This window comes from Phalacrocorax aristotelis, chromosome 21 (genome assembly GCF_949628215.1).
Source record: "Phalacrocorax aristotelis chromosome 21, bGulAri2.1, whole genome shotgun sequence".
Lineage (NCBI taxonomy): Eukaryota > Metazoa > Chordata > Aves > Suliformes > Phalacrocoracidae > Phalacrocorax > Phalacrocorax aristotelis.
This window is the reverse complement of record NC_134296.1, coordinates 1,771,111-1,789,314: the sequence shown is the minus strand read 5'-3', so window position 1 is coordinate 1,789,314 and position 18,204 is coordinate 1,771,111. Positions and strand designations below refer to the sequence as shown.

The 18,204-nt window shown below is 57.3% G+C and overlaps 1 protein-coding gene across 1 annotated transcript; it reads right to left on the bottom strand.

Annotated features, from left to right (window-relative positions):
* Positions 1–2,983: 2,983 nt before the first annotated feature.
* On the bottom strand, positions 2,984–17,932 carry CSRP1 (cysteine and glycine rich protein 1). Its single transcript, XM_075115399.1, has 6 exons — positions 17,760–17,932; positions 10,878–10,990; positions 6,088–6,256; positions 5,569–5,695; positions 3,698–3,791; positions 2,984–3,406 (listed from the first exon to the last, which is right to left on the bottom strand). Exons 2-6 carry the CDS (start codon positions 10,987–10,989, stop codon positions 3,330–3,332), a joined length of 579 nt encoding a protein of 192 aa, XP_074971500.1. The 5' UTR covers position 10,990; positions 17,760–17,932; the 3' UTR covers positions 2,984–3,329.
* Positions 17,933–18,204: the final 272 nt, after the last annotated feature.

The window sequence follows — 18,204 nt, the reverse complement described above, 5'->3', positions numbered from 1 at the left end:
TGTGGGCTCCCCCACCAAAGGAGCATCCAAGGCTGTTTTCCCACATGCAGGTAAAGCTTAGCTCCAGGGATGCTGAGCCCTGGAAATTTGGGGGTGAGTAGTTTTGGGACTGTCACTCCCAGCTCTGCTCTGGCAAGCTGGGATGTCTGTAGGCACTTTTTGTTCACCAGCCAGCCCGACCTCCTTCCTCATCACCCTGGGGAGGACCAAGGGCTGCCAAACCACCCCCCTGAAGGCCCCAGCTCTGCTGCTCACTGCCTCCCCAGGCTCCAGGCACCAAGGGAAGGTCATTTTCCCATAGCCATGGATGTAAAAGAGCTTTGACACGGTCTTCCTCCTCCCTTCTCTCCCCGGCTGTCCATTCCCAGACCCGCAGGGCAGGAGGCCCGGGAGGCCGATGCTGCAGCTCCCGCCCTCCAGCAAGCCCAGCACGACTCGCAGCGTCAGGCTGCCGGCAGCAAAAGGCTTTGCTCTGCGGGCTGCCCACAGACCCCACGCATATCCCGTCCACACAGAGCCCTTACGGGCGGGTAACGGGGCCTGACGGGGCTCAGCTGGGGTAAGCCCTGCCCCAGCCTGGCTCAGCAGCCGCTGGGGTGACATTCCCACCAAGCTCTCACAGCTGGGCCGGGGCGGCGGCAGCGTGGCATCCCCTGCTGCCAGAACCCCTGGCACCACTGGCCGTGGGGCTCAGCGGGCTCCAGCCCGACCCTTAGGGTGGTACCATCACCACCACCCGAGCAAGGTGCTCGGCCATGAGCCAACCCTCTGGTTCATCGCTCCGGAGGCAGGTGTGGGTCCCACAGTACCTTTTCCAAGGGCTGGCAGCCCCCCATGCCGGCAGCAGGGAGGGCTGGGTGCTGCTGGGTGCAGCGCAGCTCTGCTGCCTCTAAAGGGCGTTGGACAACGCTTGGGTGCAGGTGGCCGGACACGTCCTGCTGATGGGCGCGGGGAGCAGTAACCAGCAGAGGGTAGCAGATGATCGCAGCCGTCCAGCTGCAGTTTGGGCAGGAGATGCCCAGAAAGCTCCCCTAATCCCAGCCCTTCCCCTGGGCCTTGCCCCACCACCGCCTCCAGCCCCAGCGACACCTGTCCTGGTCTCCCCGTGCGGACACTGTGGATGTCGGTCCCTCTCCCCCCCCAAGCCCCTCTCAGGAGAACAGTGCAACTTCAGGAGGTGTACAGCACCGATCGCAAACCCTCAGGGCAAGGTCCGTGTCCCAGGACACTGCCCACACTGTCATCTGGGCCCTTTGGGGCTGAAAGCTCAGCAGAAACCTGGAGAAGAGAAGGCTTGGGGAGACCAAACTTCAGTTTTCCACTACCTAGAGAGGGTGGTGGAGAAGGGAGACACAGCAGTGCATGGCGAAAGATGAGAGACTACGGGCACACGTGCCACAAGGGAAACATAAGGAAAACAACCTCCTCTGTGTGTGTGGTGCATCGATGTGACAAGAATCGTAGTGGTGGGACCTTCATCCCTGAAGGATTTCCAAACTTGACTGGACCGCAGAGGCTCTGATCATCCTGACCTTGGGAGCTAGCCCCGCTTTAAGCAGGAGGTTAGACTCGAGAGCTCTGCAGAACCCTTCCATTCTGCCTCTTTCTGTGACCCTGAGAAACCCAAACCCAGCATTTTCTCCTGGCTCTGACCAGGTCTCCAGGAGCCAATGGCCTCGATGGGGTCCATCTCACTTGCAATATGTCAGTAGCTCCCCTCTCTCTGATAAAACCTCTGCAACTATGGGAAAAAGAGACTAAAGAAAGACTTGTTCTAGCTTTATTGACTAAACAGCGCTGCTTGGGTGCAATCCCTGCCTGTGGCACATCCAGCTGAAATCCTGCAGCGCTGCAGCATCCACCCCTCACTCACAGAGAAAGCGGGCGGCTTCCTAACCCTCCACACCTCCGCGGGGGAGCAGGGCCTCTGCCAAGCAAGGGAGCTGGGTTTCGGTCTCCACACCAAGGGTGGCACGTGAGCCCGCCGCGCTACAGCTCCTGACCCGCCACCGCACCCCTGAGCCCGGGCTGCCTGCTCCGCACAGCGAGTGCCATCTGCTACCGCCCTCCAAACCCCAGCCACACACCGCACGGCAACGGGGCCAGCTAGAATTTGGGTCCCAGGCTGGGAAACCTGCGGGGAGGATTTATGGAGATGCTTAAAGAGCATACTCCCCATCTCAGCTTCCAAAATGTGTAAAAACCGAGGGTGTGATGGGCACGAGAAAGTGCTTAAGTTGATAAAGAAGCCCAAATCCTGCTCCACAAAAGGATTTCTGCCGCTGTTCGAATTATAGAATCATTAAGGTCGGAAAAGACCTCTAAGATCAAGTCCAACTGGCACATTGTTGTGCCTCTCAGAACACTACCCATCTCATTTACTCAACCACAAAGTTTATAACGTTAAAAAAAAACCCCAAAGCTAAATTCCCTTTGGAGTTCACAACCGTAAGCTGCAGCGAGGCCGATCTTGTGGGGACATCATACTGGTCAAACGAGAGAATCACAGAAAGAAAGTAAAGCGTTTAGGTGAACATGAATTAAATCTGGGGAGCTGCCAAACTGACGGCTTAACGATCCATGGTACTGCTAAAAACCCAGGGAGTAGGTGAAAAGTTGTTAATTATTCAGCACTGCTGGGCACGCCTGTTTGGAGAGGTGCCACGTAAAAGCACTGATAGGAGTTTCGATAGGGCGTGCACACGTGTTGTGCTACGGACACACCCAGGAAGGTCCGTCCTGGGCTGCTTTTGAAATGGTTATCCACCACGGCAGCAGGGGGAGAGCCAGGCCCAGCTCACCCACGGAGCCACAGCTGGGCCCCGCCAAATTGCACCAAGCAGTTCCTGCCTTTGGGCTTTAATTGCAAGCCACAACTGCGAACTTTTCCCATCCTCCCTCTACCTCCTGACCTCCAGCTCTGGCCATCCAGTGCACCTCCTCAGCCCCAGATGGGGAATAAACTCTCCGGCAAGGCCAGGCATGGGTCAGCTCTGATGTTTATTGCTTGCTCGGTGACACGGCATGGCAAAGCTGAGCTTGCATCCCGGTGGGATGAGCAATGCGGAGCAGAACGGACCTCGCTGCGGGTAGGTGCGAGCTGTCTCCCCGCCAGCACCCGCACCAGCAGGACCCGATGGGGATGGTGCTGGGACACCCACAGCTTCAGGGTGCACTGGGTCAGGGCGGGGAGGAAGGGGCTCGTGCTGTGAAGCAGCGGGTGGTTACTGATGATGGTGAGGATGCTCACTGCGGGTGCAGGCAGGGTCGGGCAGCACAGGCTGGTCTGGACAAGCCCTGAGCGAGCGGAAAGCCCAGCTCCTGGTGCCTCACTGCGAGTGGACGAGTGCCCCAGCGCCTTGCCCAAAGCCAAAGCCCTTGGGACCAAAGTTCTTGGCGTAGCAACCTGCAGAGGATGGGAAGGGAGAGACAGGTAAGGCCGGCAGCACGAGCAGGTCCTCCTCTCGATGCAGACGCTGCCTAAATAGGACAGGGTTTGCTGGATCTGCTGGGCAAACAGGGAGGCCCCAGGCGCAGCAGGAAATCCCCCAGCTCCGCAGCCAGCCCCCATCCGCAGCTGCTGGGGCCACCACCTCCCCAGACCTCAGCCCACCCTGGTTCCCTGCACACAGGGGTTTTCACCCCCTGCCTCCACCCTTCGGAGTCCAGGACAAGCCAGCGAGAAGGCAGCACTCACCTTTGCAGTAAATCTCCCCATCTTTGTCTGCCAGGGTGGTGGACTCCAGGCTTTTGCCACACTTGGCACAACGGAAGCAGGACTTGTGCCAGGACTGTGGGACAGGAGCAGAGCGGGTCAGACAACGCCCAGGGACAGGGCAGCGATGCTTTGGCTACCAAATCGGGTCACTTTTGTGTTTCTGACCCAAAGCAGTTGGCAAAGACCTCTGAAAGGGATGAAAGCTTTCCTCTGGAGAGAGCGGTCCTCCCAGCCCCAGAGGGAAGATACAGAGAGGGGACATCAGGTGTGGTCACTGCTCCCATGTTGATCTGGTTTTAGAGAGCTTTCACCCCCACTTGCAGCAGTTGTTTGTACAATAATTGGTCAGGAGCAATCACCCCCCCTCTTTGCAGACTGTCCTCTCTGGAGCACCACCGTAAGTCCCCCAAGTTACCCAGCTGAGCTCCACTGCTGCTGTACCTTAGCCTGGGGGTGGCAGCAGGGTTGGGACACCTGCCCCGACACAGCTACAGCTCCAAGGAAGGCAGCAAACAGATACTAAGAATGCAGAAATCAGTCAGTGTTTAAAAATAAAACTCCCCCACGACTCTGCCAGTCCTCTGGGGATAAATGAGCTCACAGCCTTTGAGCAGACCTAGAGTAGCCAGAGCTGCTCACAGAGGAATTTAAATAAACAATATGGAAAACATGAAACCTTTTTTGGAAGAAAATGTGAAATTAGGGGGCTGGAGGAGGAGGTAGCAGATGGAGTCATCCAGCAAACATTAGCACATGAAATACACGATTTGGAATCCTCTCGGGGTTTGCTTGAGTGCAATTGCTTTGCCAGCTTTGGTTCCCTGTAAACATCGACCCCAGAAGCCTACCAGGAAGCTCAGATCACGATTTTAAGCATAAGTTTGGCATCTGACCCAGGCTCACCCTCAAGGTGTCCATCACGAACACCTGCACTGCCAGCTAGGGTACGATGGCGCTGGGAGGCTCTTTCTGTTGACTAGATGCCTCCTTTCCTTGCTCTGGGAACAGAGGGCAAACACAGAAGCCCCAGGGAGCCCAGAGCACAGCAGGGGTGACCCGACGCCACCAACGGAAAGCAAGGCTTTCCCGCCATGGCCATCCCATCCCCTGCAACACAAAGCCAAGCAGCCTGACCCGTTGCGTCGGCACGCTCTGCACAAGTACCAACCACGGAGGGAAGGCTGCTTCAAGGCAGGACCCTCCCTCGGTACCCCATGGCTGACAAAGCAGAAGGTGCCCCCATGCCCTACTAGGCTTCCCAGAGCTGGGCTAGGATAAGGCCACAGCCTGGGACACAAAGGACCCTGGTGGAGTGGTGAATTTGACGTGGGAAGAACCAGGGCTGTTGCAGAGTGTCCTTTACCTCTGACCCTGAGCAGACCCAGTCCACCAGCAGAACCCACACCTCCAACCACCTTGCCGTGCCTGCAGGCAGCACTGACCACCGGAATTCATTCCCTGCCCCGAATTTGGGCTGCAGCATCCCAGCCTGCAGCAGAGCACGGAGAAGGTTTGCTGGATGTTGCACTTGTTCAGTTAGTGGTGGCAGCGGCCATGGCCCACATCACTGCTCGTCTTCCCAACACATCTAGCAGCAGTGCTCTGAATATTTAGTACAAAATGTATTTCTTTCCTATCTACAAGTCTGTAAGAGTGATGCAGCCTGAAGAACCTGGTTTCCAGACACGCCCAGCTCTCCTTTTGGTGCCAGGCCTCCAGGTGAGCATGGCCACCGGACCCCAAGTCCAGCCCTGGCTGGAGGTGCTGGCAGCCCCTTCTCTGAAGGTCTCCCTGCCACACAGCAACTTGTGGCACGTGTGTGCCCCGACCACTGCATCCCCCCCTCTCACCTTTCCAGCTCCAATCACCTTCTCGGCTGCATACACTGCTTGTCCACAGCGAGGGCACCCATCAGCACCTCCGACTTTCTGGGCCATTCTGGATGCATTAGGGTTGGTGGGTCGGTGGGGCTGGCCCCTGTGGATGGGGGGGAGTTCATTATCAGGGCTGCACAAGCAGGATGGAGGCAGGAAGGGCTATGGGACCACAAAGCCCAGTCCACTTTTGAAGAGCTCAGAGCTTTAGGCACAATGTGTAGAGCCCCATGGAAACCTCAGCCTCACGGCTGCGTGCTAGGAAGGGACGGGCAGCGTGCTCAAGCAATGGGGACATGTCCCATCATGCCCCATCCCATCCTGCAAACAGGGCTCATCGGGTTCCCCCCAAGGAGCAGAAAGGCAGGGCAGCCCACAGCACTCTCCAGATTATGAACTGCTGGAAGCTGAGCATGGGCGACACAAGTGGGCAGGTGTGGGGGAGAAGGTGCCCAAAACAGCAGCCCCAGTTTCGAAAACAAGAGTTAAACTCACTCTTCATATTTGATTCCCAGAGACTCGCCCTTGTCAGTGCTCAGGGTCCCAGCTCCCTGTCCGTATCCGTAGCCCTTGGGGCCGTACTTCTTGCCATAGCAGGACTTGCAGTAGATCTCCTCTCCGTGCACAGCAACAGTGGTGCTGTCCAAGTTCTTCTTACAGACCACTAGAAAAGAGGGGAGGGCCATGCCATTAGCCTGCACATCCAGAGCTCACTAATTAGCTGGAGAAAACAAGCCCTCACAAGGGATGGTACAGCTCAGCTTTCAAGGAGCAAGGAAATCCATGACAAGATCCTCCTTAAACAGAGCTAATGCAAAGCAGCCAGAGATAAGGATCACAACAGGAACATTGTCTGGCTTTAAAAGGAAGCAACCACCAAAGCCACAAGGTTGATACTAAGAAAAAGCTTTGTTAACCCTCTTGATGCTGGTATCCTGGAGATGCACTTAAACCGGGGGGGGGGGGGGGGGGGGGGGGGGGGCCTGAAATTTCCCTACAAATCACTGCAGGAGTCACAAGCACAGGGATGGACATCCCTGCCCTGCTGCAGCTCTGCCACACTCCTAGTCCGCTGCAGATACGCAGAGATAGGCACTTGGGGGAAAGTAATGTGAGATAATCTATTTTTGCCTTGTGTTTAGGCAGGCTAAAAGCAAACCTGCAGCCACGTCCAGGGCTGCGCACTCTCTTGTGCGCAGTTGACTGCCCAGACCCCAAGCCAACGATGGAAGATGCTCACGCTCAGGTGTATCACCCCTGGCCCGTGACATGACTATGGTGTGTGCACAGGGTGGTCTCAGGTGAGGAACACTAACTCAGCTGCGTGTTCAAGCCTTGGCAATCAATATGGGAGGTAAGATGGGACAGGAGGAGACAGCAGCCAGGCTCAGGGTCCCAGCTGAGCCCATCCACAGCCTGAGCTTGGTGCTGGGCTCAGGCCACACAGACTCTTCTCCCAGTTTTTAGGTTTTTCTGACTCGTGTCCCAGCTCTGATCTCAGCCTTCATGTCAGCTTCCAAACCCTTCCTGGAACACGCCGCCCAGCAAGCTGGAGCGGGAAGCGAGCAGCACCCAAATGGGGCCCGCAGTGATCTCCAGTGTTTACCTGCCCCAGTGCAGGATCCAGATGCCTGGGGCAGAGTCCACAGTGCAGGCAGCCAGGCCCAAAACAGATCCTGTTACAGCTGTGACACAGCCTTCCTCCATCCTGCTTACATGCCTTAAATGTCAAGGCTCCCAGCAGCCTGTTGGCCTCTTCGCCAGCAGAAAACTTTCTTGGCCTTTACCAATATCATAGGAATGCAAACACAGCAGAGCTCTCCTCTTGGAGCGGCGCAAACCGCGGCACCGAACGCGGGGGCGAGAGGCAGCCTTCCTCAGCCCAATTACTAAATATGGTGCTTCTCCTCCGGGGCTGCAGAGAACCCTGTATGCTGCTGCTGGGAGAAGGAGGTGGAAAGGGAGACGTCTCCTGCTGTCTAAGGAGGATCTGGCAGGGTCCTCTCCTGGCTACAGGCTCCCCCATCCCACCACGGCAGGAGCTGGGGATGGAGCACACACCCCTGTTGAGAAAGACCAGCTCCAGTAAACTGGTCCCGTTGCTGCCAAGCTAATGGGCTAGTGCTGGTCTCTGCATTACCCTGGGGCTCCTCAGGAGCAAGCCTGCACGAAGACAGACCCCCCAGGAGGGGAATTTGGGCACTTTTACTGACAGGTTTAAAGAGCTTTGTCCCAGGGGCGGGAGTGAATGATCTCAATGGCATCTGTCTTTCTCTCCCATGGTGCTGGGTGGATTTAGAGCTCGAATCTAAGCTTTCACAGCCCCTCATCTGCATGAGCTACAGACGCTTCAAGAGGCAGCAGAAGAATTCTTTCCCGGGCTGCTTCCTAGAAATCAGCCCCCAGCTCCCGGGTTTCAGCATTGCAGAAATTCCAGTGCGCTGCACCCTTTGTTTTTCTAAGAGCAGCAGAGTTGCTCCACAAAACAATTAGACAAGAGCTGCTGCTTTCAGAGGCCAAATGGCCTCATTATAGAACATTTCTACAGTGTACTATTGACTCAGTTGGATCGATGCCACTGAGTCAATCACCAAGTCACTCCCTGAGCCAATCTCCAGTTCTAATGCACTGTGGTAGGTTAGGCTCCTTTTTGATTATTTTTCTGGCAGATCAGGTCAAAGTATTTGTTTTTCTCCCCTAAGGATAAAGCCTTCAAGTGCCCTGAAGAGGCCCAAACGCAGCACTAGGGAACAGGCTGGGAGCGCAGGAGTTTGGTGCAGCTCAGTGTCACCCAGAGCCTGCGGCACAGGACTGGGAACAGCAGGCAGCCCTGTGGGCTGGCATGCAAGCCACGGCTTGAACGGGGGAGCCCGCAGTCAGATGGGCAGAACGGCTGGGGTACGTGTGGAGTGTGATCATGTACATCTGCAAAGCACGGGGACAGGAGCCCCGGCTGTAGTCGGCTCTGGACCACCCCTGGTGACTTCCTTCCATGAGCAGACATGCAATGACCTTCTTCCCTGTGTTGGCCGGGTATCCCTTCTCAAAGCAATGCCTTTTGCCTGATTTCATGGCTCCTGGAGGCCTGCACCGCACCCTGGGTGCCAGCATCGCACAGCAGACGCTTTGCCTAAGCAATCCAGCTGTGTGCACAGGGGTCGTGGGGAAGGGCAGATGCAGTGCAATGGGGTCTTAGTCCCCATACTGTAATTTATAGAATAGAATAGAATCATGAAGGTTGGAAAAGACCTCTAAGATCATCAAGTCCAACCACCAACCCAACACCCCCAGGCCTCCTAAACCATGCCCTGAAGTGCCACAGCTACACATTATTTGAACACCCCCAGGGATGGTGACTCCCCCACCGCTCTGGGCAGCCTCTTGCAATCCCTGACCACTTATCCAACCTAAACCTGCCCTGACCCAGCTTGAGGCCGTTTCCTCTCATCCTGTCACTGGTGACTTGGGAGCAGAGACCAGCCCCCCCCTCACTCCAGCCCCTCTCAGGCAGCTGCTGGCATGTCACCCTTAGGCTCCTCTCTAGTGGGCCTGGCAATATCCCTATACTGAAGTCATTCATTGACGTGGACTCAGATGGTAAAAGCCAGTGGTGGGGGCAGATGAGGGTAACATTTCCCACCGTCCTTATCTGAGGCTGCAGAAGAAACGACTTCCTGCTGCAGAGAGTGCCTGCAGTAAGGATGCAGCCTGCCAAGCCCCTGCACGCCTGGGGAAAGCCTCTCCGCAACTCCCCTCCTTAGGCCTTTCAAGCCAAAAGGTTGGAAAGCTAAAGCAAGGTTTCCAGCCTGGAAACTCCCACGTACAAGAGCTACTGGCCATGCTGGCCACTCTTCACACGGCACAGGAAGCAGAGACATGGCAACAGCCCCTCTTTCTCACATCTGCATCCTTCTGTGCATGCCGCGTCCCAGGCAGGCGGGCCAAGAAGTATCCAGTATCCGTGCCAGGTGGACACAGGAGCACAGCAGGGATCAGCCCCATGAGGACACTGGTATTTCCCTGCTGGAATAGGTCTACTGAGATTGGTTATCGCTGTGTGCCTGTTTATAGACCCTAGCTCTGCTTGCTGCCCATACAGGAAAGATCACATCTGTGCTCCCTGCTGCAGTGGGGTGGTGAGGCTGGGAACAGGGTACAGGGACCAGCCAAGAAAATGTTAAACCTCAGTGGGACCCTGCTACAAGGACAGCTCTGAAGATGCACTTCTGCATCTGTCACAGAGCAGCAGGAGTATCGTGTTGATGAGCCATCGGTGGACACAAGCAACATGCACACTCCTGTTGACACACGAGAATCACTAGTTCTGTTATGTGACAGTCTTCAAGGGTGGGGGACAGAAATTTGGTAAAACACAGGCTGAGGACAATGGTCATCGTGTTCGAAGGTCCTGCAGACCCCCTGGATGTGGATGCCCCTGGTTTAAGGAGCTGCTCTCAGCAATGTAACACTACTCACCGGTCCCTGCACAGCTGCCCTGGTATCCCCAAAGGGACGGGAAGGGTTTCTGGGGACCTGCAGCATGAACCCAAGAGGATTTGTAGGTTCCTGCAGAGCAGGCAGAGGAAGGGACCTCTGCACTGAGTTAATCCACAGCCAGATCCCGCTCTGCTGCCCTTCCCTGGAGGTGACACTTGGGTCCAAACATACAACAGAGACACCCACCACAATTTCAGATTCCCAGGGAGGCTGGAGGTGACACTTTAGGACTTCACAGTGGGCCTTCCATCAGCAGAAGGGCCAGGACAGGACCACATCTTCTTCCCATTATCTCCTGGGACACAGGAGCAGATCCCATGCCACTTCCCAAGGCCTAACCAACTTTTTCGTGTGGCAAAGCCACATAGAAGACTAAAGCTAGCATCACCTCAGAGCATTGCATGGGATGTGCCACCTCCTTCCACCACTGTTTGGAGAGGCCCTGTCTCATGCTCCAGTCTTGAGCATCTGGAGATAGTCTGGAGGACTCAGCCTAGCCTTTCCCTGGTGTAGGGACAGACTAAGTCTTTGCATGGGTGCTGGCTGAGGTCAGCCCTGACAGCTTGGACAGCCCCTGGTGTCCTGGGATGATCTGTATTCCTTCAGCAGACCAAACTTCCGAGTCTGGAGAGAAGCAGAAACCCTGCCACAGGGCTGCCACAGCAGGGCTGTGTGTAGAGGAACCCTGACAAGTGTTTACACAGCCTATAAACAGGACGTGACGGGGTCCCCAGCCAGTGGAGAGCCAGGAAGCAGGGCGGAGGGGAGAGGGAAGGGCTGGTACTCACTGCACAAGAAGCAGGACTTGTGGAAGCTGCTGCCTTCACATTGCACCTCCTCAGCGAAGTACACTGCCTTCTGGCACACACCGCACTTCTTTCCTCCTCCCCAATTCGGCATCCTGCAGAAAAAGCACAGGCAGAAACAGCATGAGGGAGGGAGGCCAGGCAGGGCACTGGCCAGGCGGGAGGCAGGGATGGGGCAGAGCAAGCAGCCGGAGGGCCCCTGCCAGCAGCGCTCCAGCAGCCATTGCACATCTGCTCACGCAGGCAGCACCCACAGATGTTTGCTGTTTGCACAGAATAACAGAATTAGCAAAACTCAGGATGCCCACAGGACCCATTGTTTCAGCACCCAGCAGTATCAGCTGCATCCTACAGACCACCAGTCCTGCCAGCCAGAAGCAGCAGAAATCCCCGTCCTGGAAGCCATGGGACCTCGCAGCTCTTTGTTGTGCCAGGAAATGGGAGGAAATGGGACAATGATGGGAGACGGTGCTCACAGAGGTACCCACGGCACTGGCACCTCCTTAGATCACAGCCCTGCCATTACCCCTCGAGAGGGCAGCACAGCAATAGCCAGGGTGACTGATCCTTGGGGCTGGAGAGTACATAGGTTGTCACCCAGCTGGAAACAGTTCCAGCTTCTGCTCCCTGAACATCTCTTCCATTTCTGCCAGCGCAGGGCAGGGGTATAGCCAGGGTTGCCAAAAGGGCAGGACCTGACCCCTGGTACCACCAAACACAGCAGGCTCTGGCACCGTGTCCCCCATAGCATCATTAGCTTGTGCCTCGCCCGGCCAACCGCTCACACACTCCCCCTGTACTCAGGCACCTCAGTCTCCTCCAGGACTGCAGGTACCATCACAGAGGCTGGGAAATCAGCAGCCCCAGGGACAGAAGCTCACATGCAGGGCAAACACCTGAGCACCAACCTAACCCACAGTGCCACTCCTTGGCAGGACATAAATGCTTCTATTTCTCTCACTTTCCTGAAATGTATCTGATGAGACATGACCCAGAGGCTCCATGATCTGCAAATTTGCAGATAACCCTAAAATGCTGTGAGCAGCAAACACAAGTCACAGAGCTCCAACCCAGAGGGGCCTTGGTACTTTTGAAGACCAGGCCAACATAAACCTCAAGACATTCTAGCAGCTAAGTCCTACACGGAGATGCTGAGGGAGGCAGGCTGGTTGAGTGTGGCCAAGAGGAGGCTAGGAAGGATCTAGCAGCAACCTAGGGTTGCTACAGACAACAAAACGAAACACTTTTTGGTGTTGCCCAATGATATAAGAAAGGTCAGTGGGCACAGGGTGCTGCTCGGGAGGTCTCCAGAAGCCTCTCTCCACCAACACTTCTGTAATTCTCCGTTCTGCTCCCACGTGGGGACGAGCAGAGGCAGTCACCCTCCCCGTTGCAGGCACAGCTGTGTGCCTCCCAACTCCCAAACAGCTGAAGTAGCAGGACAAGGTCCCCAAAACCAAACACCTTTTCCTCACTACCCTGTCTGCCACCCCACAGCACGTGCAGGATCTCATCACCTCCTTCGGCTCGGCTGCATGGCTGCGAGGAAGGGGAGCAGGGTCTGCCAGGGCACAGCCTTTGAGCCCACTCCTTGCAGCAGCTCTGAATCCCTGGGTCACCTCGGGCAGCTGCAGCCCCAGCTCTGGGTCTCCAAACCACCATCCGACGGCACTGCCCTGCCTGGCAGGCAGCTGGGGAGATGGATGCTCAACACAAAAGGGCTGGGGACCTTATAAATGTCAAACGGAGAGACGGGGGAGGACAAAGCGCTGCAAACCCTCTGCTGTGGGTACAGTGGAAGTACAGTGAGATGTCTGTACCTTCCAAAACATGGGAAAGCTGAGCTCTTCCCTGTGTAAGAGTATTTTGTCAGGCAATAAAAAAGGGGAATTGATCTCAGCCTGGTTATAAAAGCAGGCAGGGTGCAGGTCAGGGCTGGCGTGCTGGCAGGGCTGCGCAGAGGCGCTGGCCCCGCTCTAGCCCGGCTGCAGCTCCCGGCTCTTGGGTACCCAGAGGGTCTCAGCGCAGCAGAACCAGGCGGAGCTGTGCAGGGTGCCAGGAGCAGGGGCTGGAGGGGAGGCTGAGCTGGCTCCAGGGGTCCAAGGAGCTGTGTTTGGGGTGTGATTGCAGCAGCTGGGAAGTGTCTTTTCTGAAGGCCCTGCAGGCTGGGCTTCCCACCACTGCGCATCCTGTGCCAAATCCCGCCTTCAACCTGATTGTTCCAGTCCCAGCCTTTGCATTGCCTTAAAAGGACACAAACTGTTTCTCCCCAGAGCCTGTTTTTTCCCCCTGCACCAGGAAGAGGGCCCGACCTGGTTCAGGAGTTTCCTTGGAGGGCAGAAACATCCAGCAGCATCCCCCTGCCAGCCCAGGCAGCAGAGATGCCAGCGCCCACATGGGAGCCCGGTGGTCCCTCTTCCACCCGCGCCCGCCTGCGTCAGACCCCTCATCAGCAGTAGCACAATGCTGGACAGAGTGTGCCTGGGTCCCCCACCCCTTTCCAAACACGACAGCTGGCAGAGCCCACCTCTGGGACCCACCAGCCTTCATTTTGGTGGGCAGCCTCATGCAGGCAGCTCCCTGCCTCAGTACCCCTGCCATCGCTCCCTGCTCCGCAGCCAGGGCATCTGCAAGCTCGCTCAGGGACAAACTGCCTGGCGTGGTTTGGCGCCAGCTGATCCTCTTTGCCTCCACAGCACATTTTTTTTCCCTTTACAGCAGCAGCAAAGGGAGGCTCTGTCCCAAACAGCAGGGTTCATCTGCCCAAGCTGAGACACTGGCAGTGGGGACACTTTCCTCTGAGCTGCCTGTAAGTCTGCGGGAGGGTAAAGGCACTTCTGGGTGAAGCGTTTGCCACAGGAGGACATTAGGACCTTTTGCTGCTTGTTTTCTTCCACCCACCATGGGAAGGTCGCAGGTGTCTCCATGTAGTTTAAATGACGACACTGAGATGTCGGCAGGTGACTCCCGCCATGAAGCGCCCACCAGCACAGATGCAGCCCCAGCAAAGCAACAACCCAGCAAGACCTCCTGGCACATGCCAGGATGGATTCTTCATGGGGAAGGACCATAAAAATGGGTTTGTCCTGGGGATAATGGGCTTGTGATAGCTCACAGCTGGGCACAGAGAAAGCCTGGGATAAGATTTAACTTGCAGGGAATTCTGTCTTAGGCCACGACATACACAGGCACATGCTGAGAGCCCGGCAGGCCACACGAGAGATCAAAAAGCCGTTTATGCTACAGGTCAGCATCAGCGGGGAAAAAAAAAAGGAGCATCCTGCTCATGGAGCCTGGGACCTGCACCAGCCATCTCAGAAGCAAAATCCTTACAATAGCCAACTAGACAGACCCATCACCCCCACCCCCTAATTAATGGCTATTTTAAGATATGTCAGAGGGTTCGCAACCCTTTCGACATTTTTCAGAGTACTTTGCTCCATGGAGCTGAGCACCACATTCTGTCCAATTGCAACTATTGCTGACCGCAGTCGCACTTCTCCAAAGCACTATGAGGCCCATGCAGAATGAGGAACAGGAGGTGACTGTCCTGCAGCCAAAGAGCTCACTGAGCACAGGCAAGAGCAACACCCAGGACCACCAAAACTAGAGATTATTTTCCCCCCTCCTGCAGCTCCACGTCCCATGTACCGTAAAGTCACAGCAAATGCAACCAGGGCCCTACAGACAGCAACCTCTGGGCCAGGCATGGCTCAGCCCCAGAGATGGTCAGTTATCTGCTCTGGAGAAGGCAAGGAGCCTCATAAAATCAAGATACCGTCCTTTTATCAACAGCTGTATTGCTGGGAAGCACAGACACAAGTGAGGCTTGTGCAGAACCACACAAGTCTGACACTTTTTGGAGATTAACTCTGATTTCAGTGTCTGACGTCTGCCTTTGCGGCAGTACACTTTACCAGGTCAGACTCACTCACATTTCAGATGGGCTTGTGTTGCACCCGTCTGGGAGGCAGTCTAAGCTACGCTAAACAACCAGGCATAAACCAGTATGGAACCAGTACGTCCTGGTCCTTTGGGATGTCAGCTAAACCTGAGCTGTAAAGGAAAGCAGTGAGTGGGCGAAGCCAAGCCATCAGGCAGTGGGAACTGCTGTTCCTAGTCACAGTCACCGGTGACTGTAGTCACTGGTCACAGTCACTGGTCACTGCAGGACCATGATGACACGGTCACCCTCTCCTTACAGTGCGCCGAGTGACGAGCACGCTCATGGCTCTCAAACCAAAGCTGACAACCACTGTTTTACCTGCCTGCGAGCGGCTGGTTTTTAACTGCTACAGCTAAAGCAGCACCCGCTGCCCTGTGAGCGCAGCCTCGCCCTTACAGGAGCGCTCAGAGCGCTCAGAGCGGTGCAGGCTCCCCCCCTTCACCCTCTAATGAGCTTTACCTGCAGCCACCGGGATCTCAGTACAACCATTCGAGCTTCTGCAATAGCTGGAAAACCTTTCCTACGTATGTGCCCAGATGTTCTACTAAAATAATTAATTGCAGAGCGATCACTTTGTGCTTGGAGGAGGTCACTGAGGAACACGAGACTCATGCTGGCCCGTTGTAAAAGGTTCTTTTCTTTCCCAATGAGAGCGTTAATACAAGTGGATGGCAGAAAATCACCGTCAGTGCTGCACAAAGTTCACTCCTAACGATGTTCACAGCAGTCCACGGAGGGTTATTATACGGCCTGGCAAAGGGACGAGTCAAAGAGGAGGAAACCACCATAGCAGCCCCAAGCCCTGGGGTCTGATCACCGCCTGCCAGTTTAGAGAGCAGCTGGCACAGCCATGAAACGAAGGAGGCACCCAGACAGATGAGGCGTGTGGGCAGAACAGAAAGGGACCGGCTCGTGGAGGTACACATAACACCACGTGGGAGATGTCCAGGACAGAGCATCGGGGGCTCTGCACCCGCAACTGCAGTCGGGCCCGTGCGGGAGCCTCTGGCCCGGACAAACAGCATCTGTCACGGGGCAGCTCTCACATCACCTGGGCACGAGCGCCCTACACGAGGCAAGTCAGAACTGTGCCCCCGTCCCCCTGCCAGGTAATCAGCCGGGTGGAGCAGCGATGTGAGGAGACTCTGGGCTGCCGACAGTGTAAATGAGGATAAATTAAGGTCATTTGTGACACGGTGATGTCAAACTGGTGAGCAAGAGAAGAATGGGGTCCTGAGGCTGGTGAGCAGTGGGACGTTGCAAAATACTGAGCATCACCATGGAGAAATCAAAGATCTGACCCAGGAAATGTGGCTGTATCAGATCAGACATCTCTGAGGGCTTTGCCTGGAGCGGAGGGGAGAAAGTTGGGAGGGTGCAAGCTCCAGAGCGATCCTCACACACAGCTCGTCTAGTCCAAAGCAACACAGGCAGGCACTGATTCTGCTGCCACCGCTAAGGCAGCCTTCAGGTTTGCTGTGCTGGGGAAGGGGCCGGCACGAGGCCAGCACCGTGCTGAGCCGCCTGCCAGGCATGGCTATCAACCAGCGCTCACCAGCCACGATGTGCCTGCGGACCGACACACCACTGCCTGCGGACCGCGCGGCTCCCCAGCTTGGGTCACAAAGGCAACTTGAAAGTTTCCTGTCACAACTGGTTCCTCAAAGAAAATCCCAATTTTGCCCAGAACATAAGCCAAAAGCATTTTCAGGTATGCTCAGAAAAGCTACTGACTTCTGCAGGAATCCAAATCCGACCAAGCTGACTTTGGCTTTGCAAAGCCCTCTTCTCCAGTCGGACACATCCTGGTTGTTCTGCCCTGCCTCGGAGGAGCGGGGAGCCGAGCTCAGCCGCTCCAGAGGCAGAGTCTGGCACTGGCATCCCAGCTGGAGAGGCCCCAATCCAGGAGGTGGGAGAGGCCGGCTGCGGGCCTGAGGCCGGACAGTGTCACCGACCCACGGGAGCAGCAGCGAGTGCTGAGCTACTTGCAGAGCCGCGAGTCCTCCCTAGGGCAAGGAGTGGTCACGGACGCTACAACACCTTTCCAGCCTCAAGAGCAAAATCCAGAAGAGCCAGGAGGTGCCGCATCCAAAGCCGATCTCACTTTTTAGCACTTGCACCTTCTCACCCGGTCCGTCTCTCCCTATACCTAATACTACGACTTGGCAGCAGCCGGTACTTTTGCCAAGTGCTAATTAACACCCCCTCCTACGCGCTGGCCCTGCTGCCGGCTCTGAGGTTTGGAAAGCGGCACCTGGAGCTGTGCTCAAGCGTGTGCCCCGCCAGGTCCTCAGCAAGGCAAATCTCCTCTGTAAAGCGACATCGGTCCACAGCGCGCGGAGCGGGCTCGGTCCCCCCCCGCTGTCAGCTTTATTCAGGCTGCAAAGCGAAGCGACGGCAGGGCCCACGTTTTGGCGAGGGGACGGGGTGCAGGGACTCCGCTCGCAGCCCAGCCCGAAGCCACAACCCAAGGTTTTCCTTTGCGAAAAAGGGAACAGGAGCACTTAGCGGAAGGTTAAGACTAATGCCAGCAGAAAGTTTGGTGACTGGGTGGGAAGAGACCGTGCGGCCTTGGTGCCCGCTCTCCGCTGGGTTAGAAAAGTTCACCCGACCTGATGCAAGAGGTTCGGCTTCCGCATCTGGCGTCATGTGCACGGCCACTCACGCCATGTCGCGCCTCTGCGGGCCCCACCGCACCCGCGCCCACCCCGCGACACGCGGCGCGGGCTGTGCCCCCGCTCCAGCCCCCAGCCGGGTGCGGTGCTGGGGGGGCGCAGCCGAGGGGCCCGGCGGGGCCCGGGGGGATGCAGCCGCAGCTCGGAGGGATGCGGAGCTGCCCGCCCGCAGCAGCGGGGCCCGGGGCCGCCCGCTGCGGGGGGGAGGGGGGGGGGGCTCGTCTCCGCGGGGCCCGCACCTACCTGCAGCTGGGCTGGGCTGTGCGGGGCCGGGCCGGGGTCGGGAGCGGGGCTGGGGCCGGCGGCGCTCCGGGGGCTTTTGTTGGCGGCGGGAGAAGGCGGGTCGCGGGGCGGCGGCGCGCTGCGCTCGGCGCCAGCCCGGGCTGATGTCACGGCGGCCGCCGCCCCGCCGGCCCGGCGGAGGAGGGCACCGGGCGGGTCGGCCCCGGGACCCCCCGCCCCCGGGGACCCCCGCCACCGGCCCGGGACGCCCCGATCTCGGGGACCCCTCGCCACCGGGGACCCCCGTCAACGGCCCGGGAAACCCCGCCCCCGGGGACCCCTCGCCACCGGGGATCCCCGCCCCACCCCGATCCCGGGGACCCCCGACCCCGGGATCCCCCGGCTCCGCCAGTCCCGGCCCCACCGCCGGGATTCCCACCCCATCCCGCTCCCACGCTGCGGGGGG

What these genes read in the sequence shown, in the direction of transcription:
- CSRP1 (XM_075115399.1), bottom strand. Translation starts at nt 10,989, where the DNA reads ATGCCGAATTGGGGAGGAGGAAAGAAGTGCGGTGTGTGCCAGAAGGCA. An exon ending in AGGTGATTGGAGCTGGAAAG is followed by an intron (nt 3,792 to 5,568) that starts GTGAGAGGGGGG and finishes CCTGTCCCACAG; the next exon opens with TCCTGGCACAAGTCCTGCTT. An exon ending in TGGGGAGATTTACTGCAAAG is followed by an intron (nt 3,407 to 3,697) that starts GTGAGTGCTGCC and finishes CATCCTCTGCAG; the next exon opens with GTTGCTACGCCAAGAACTTT.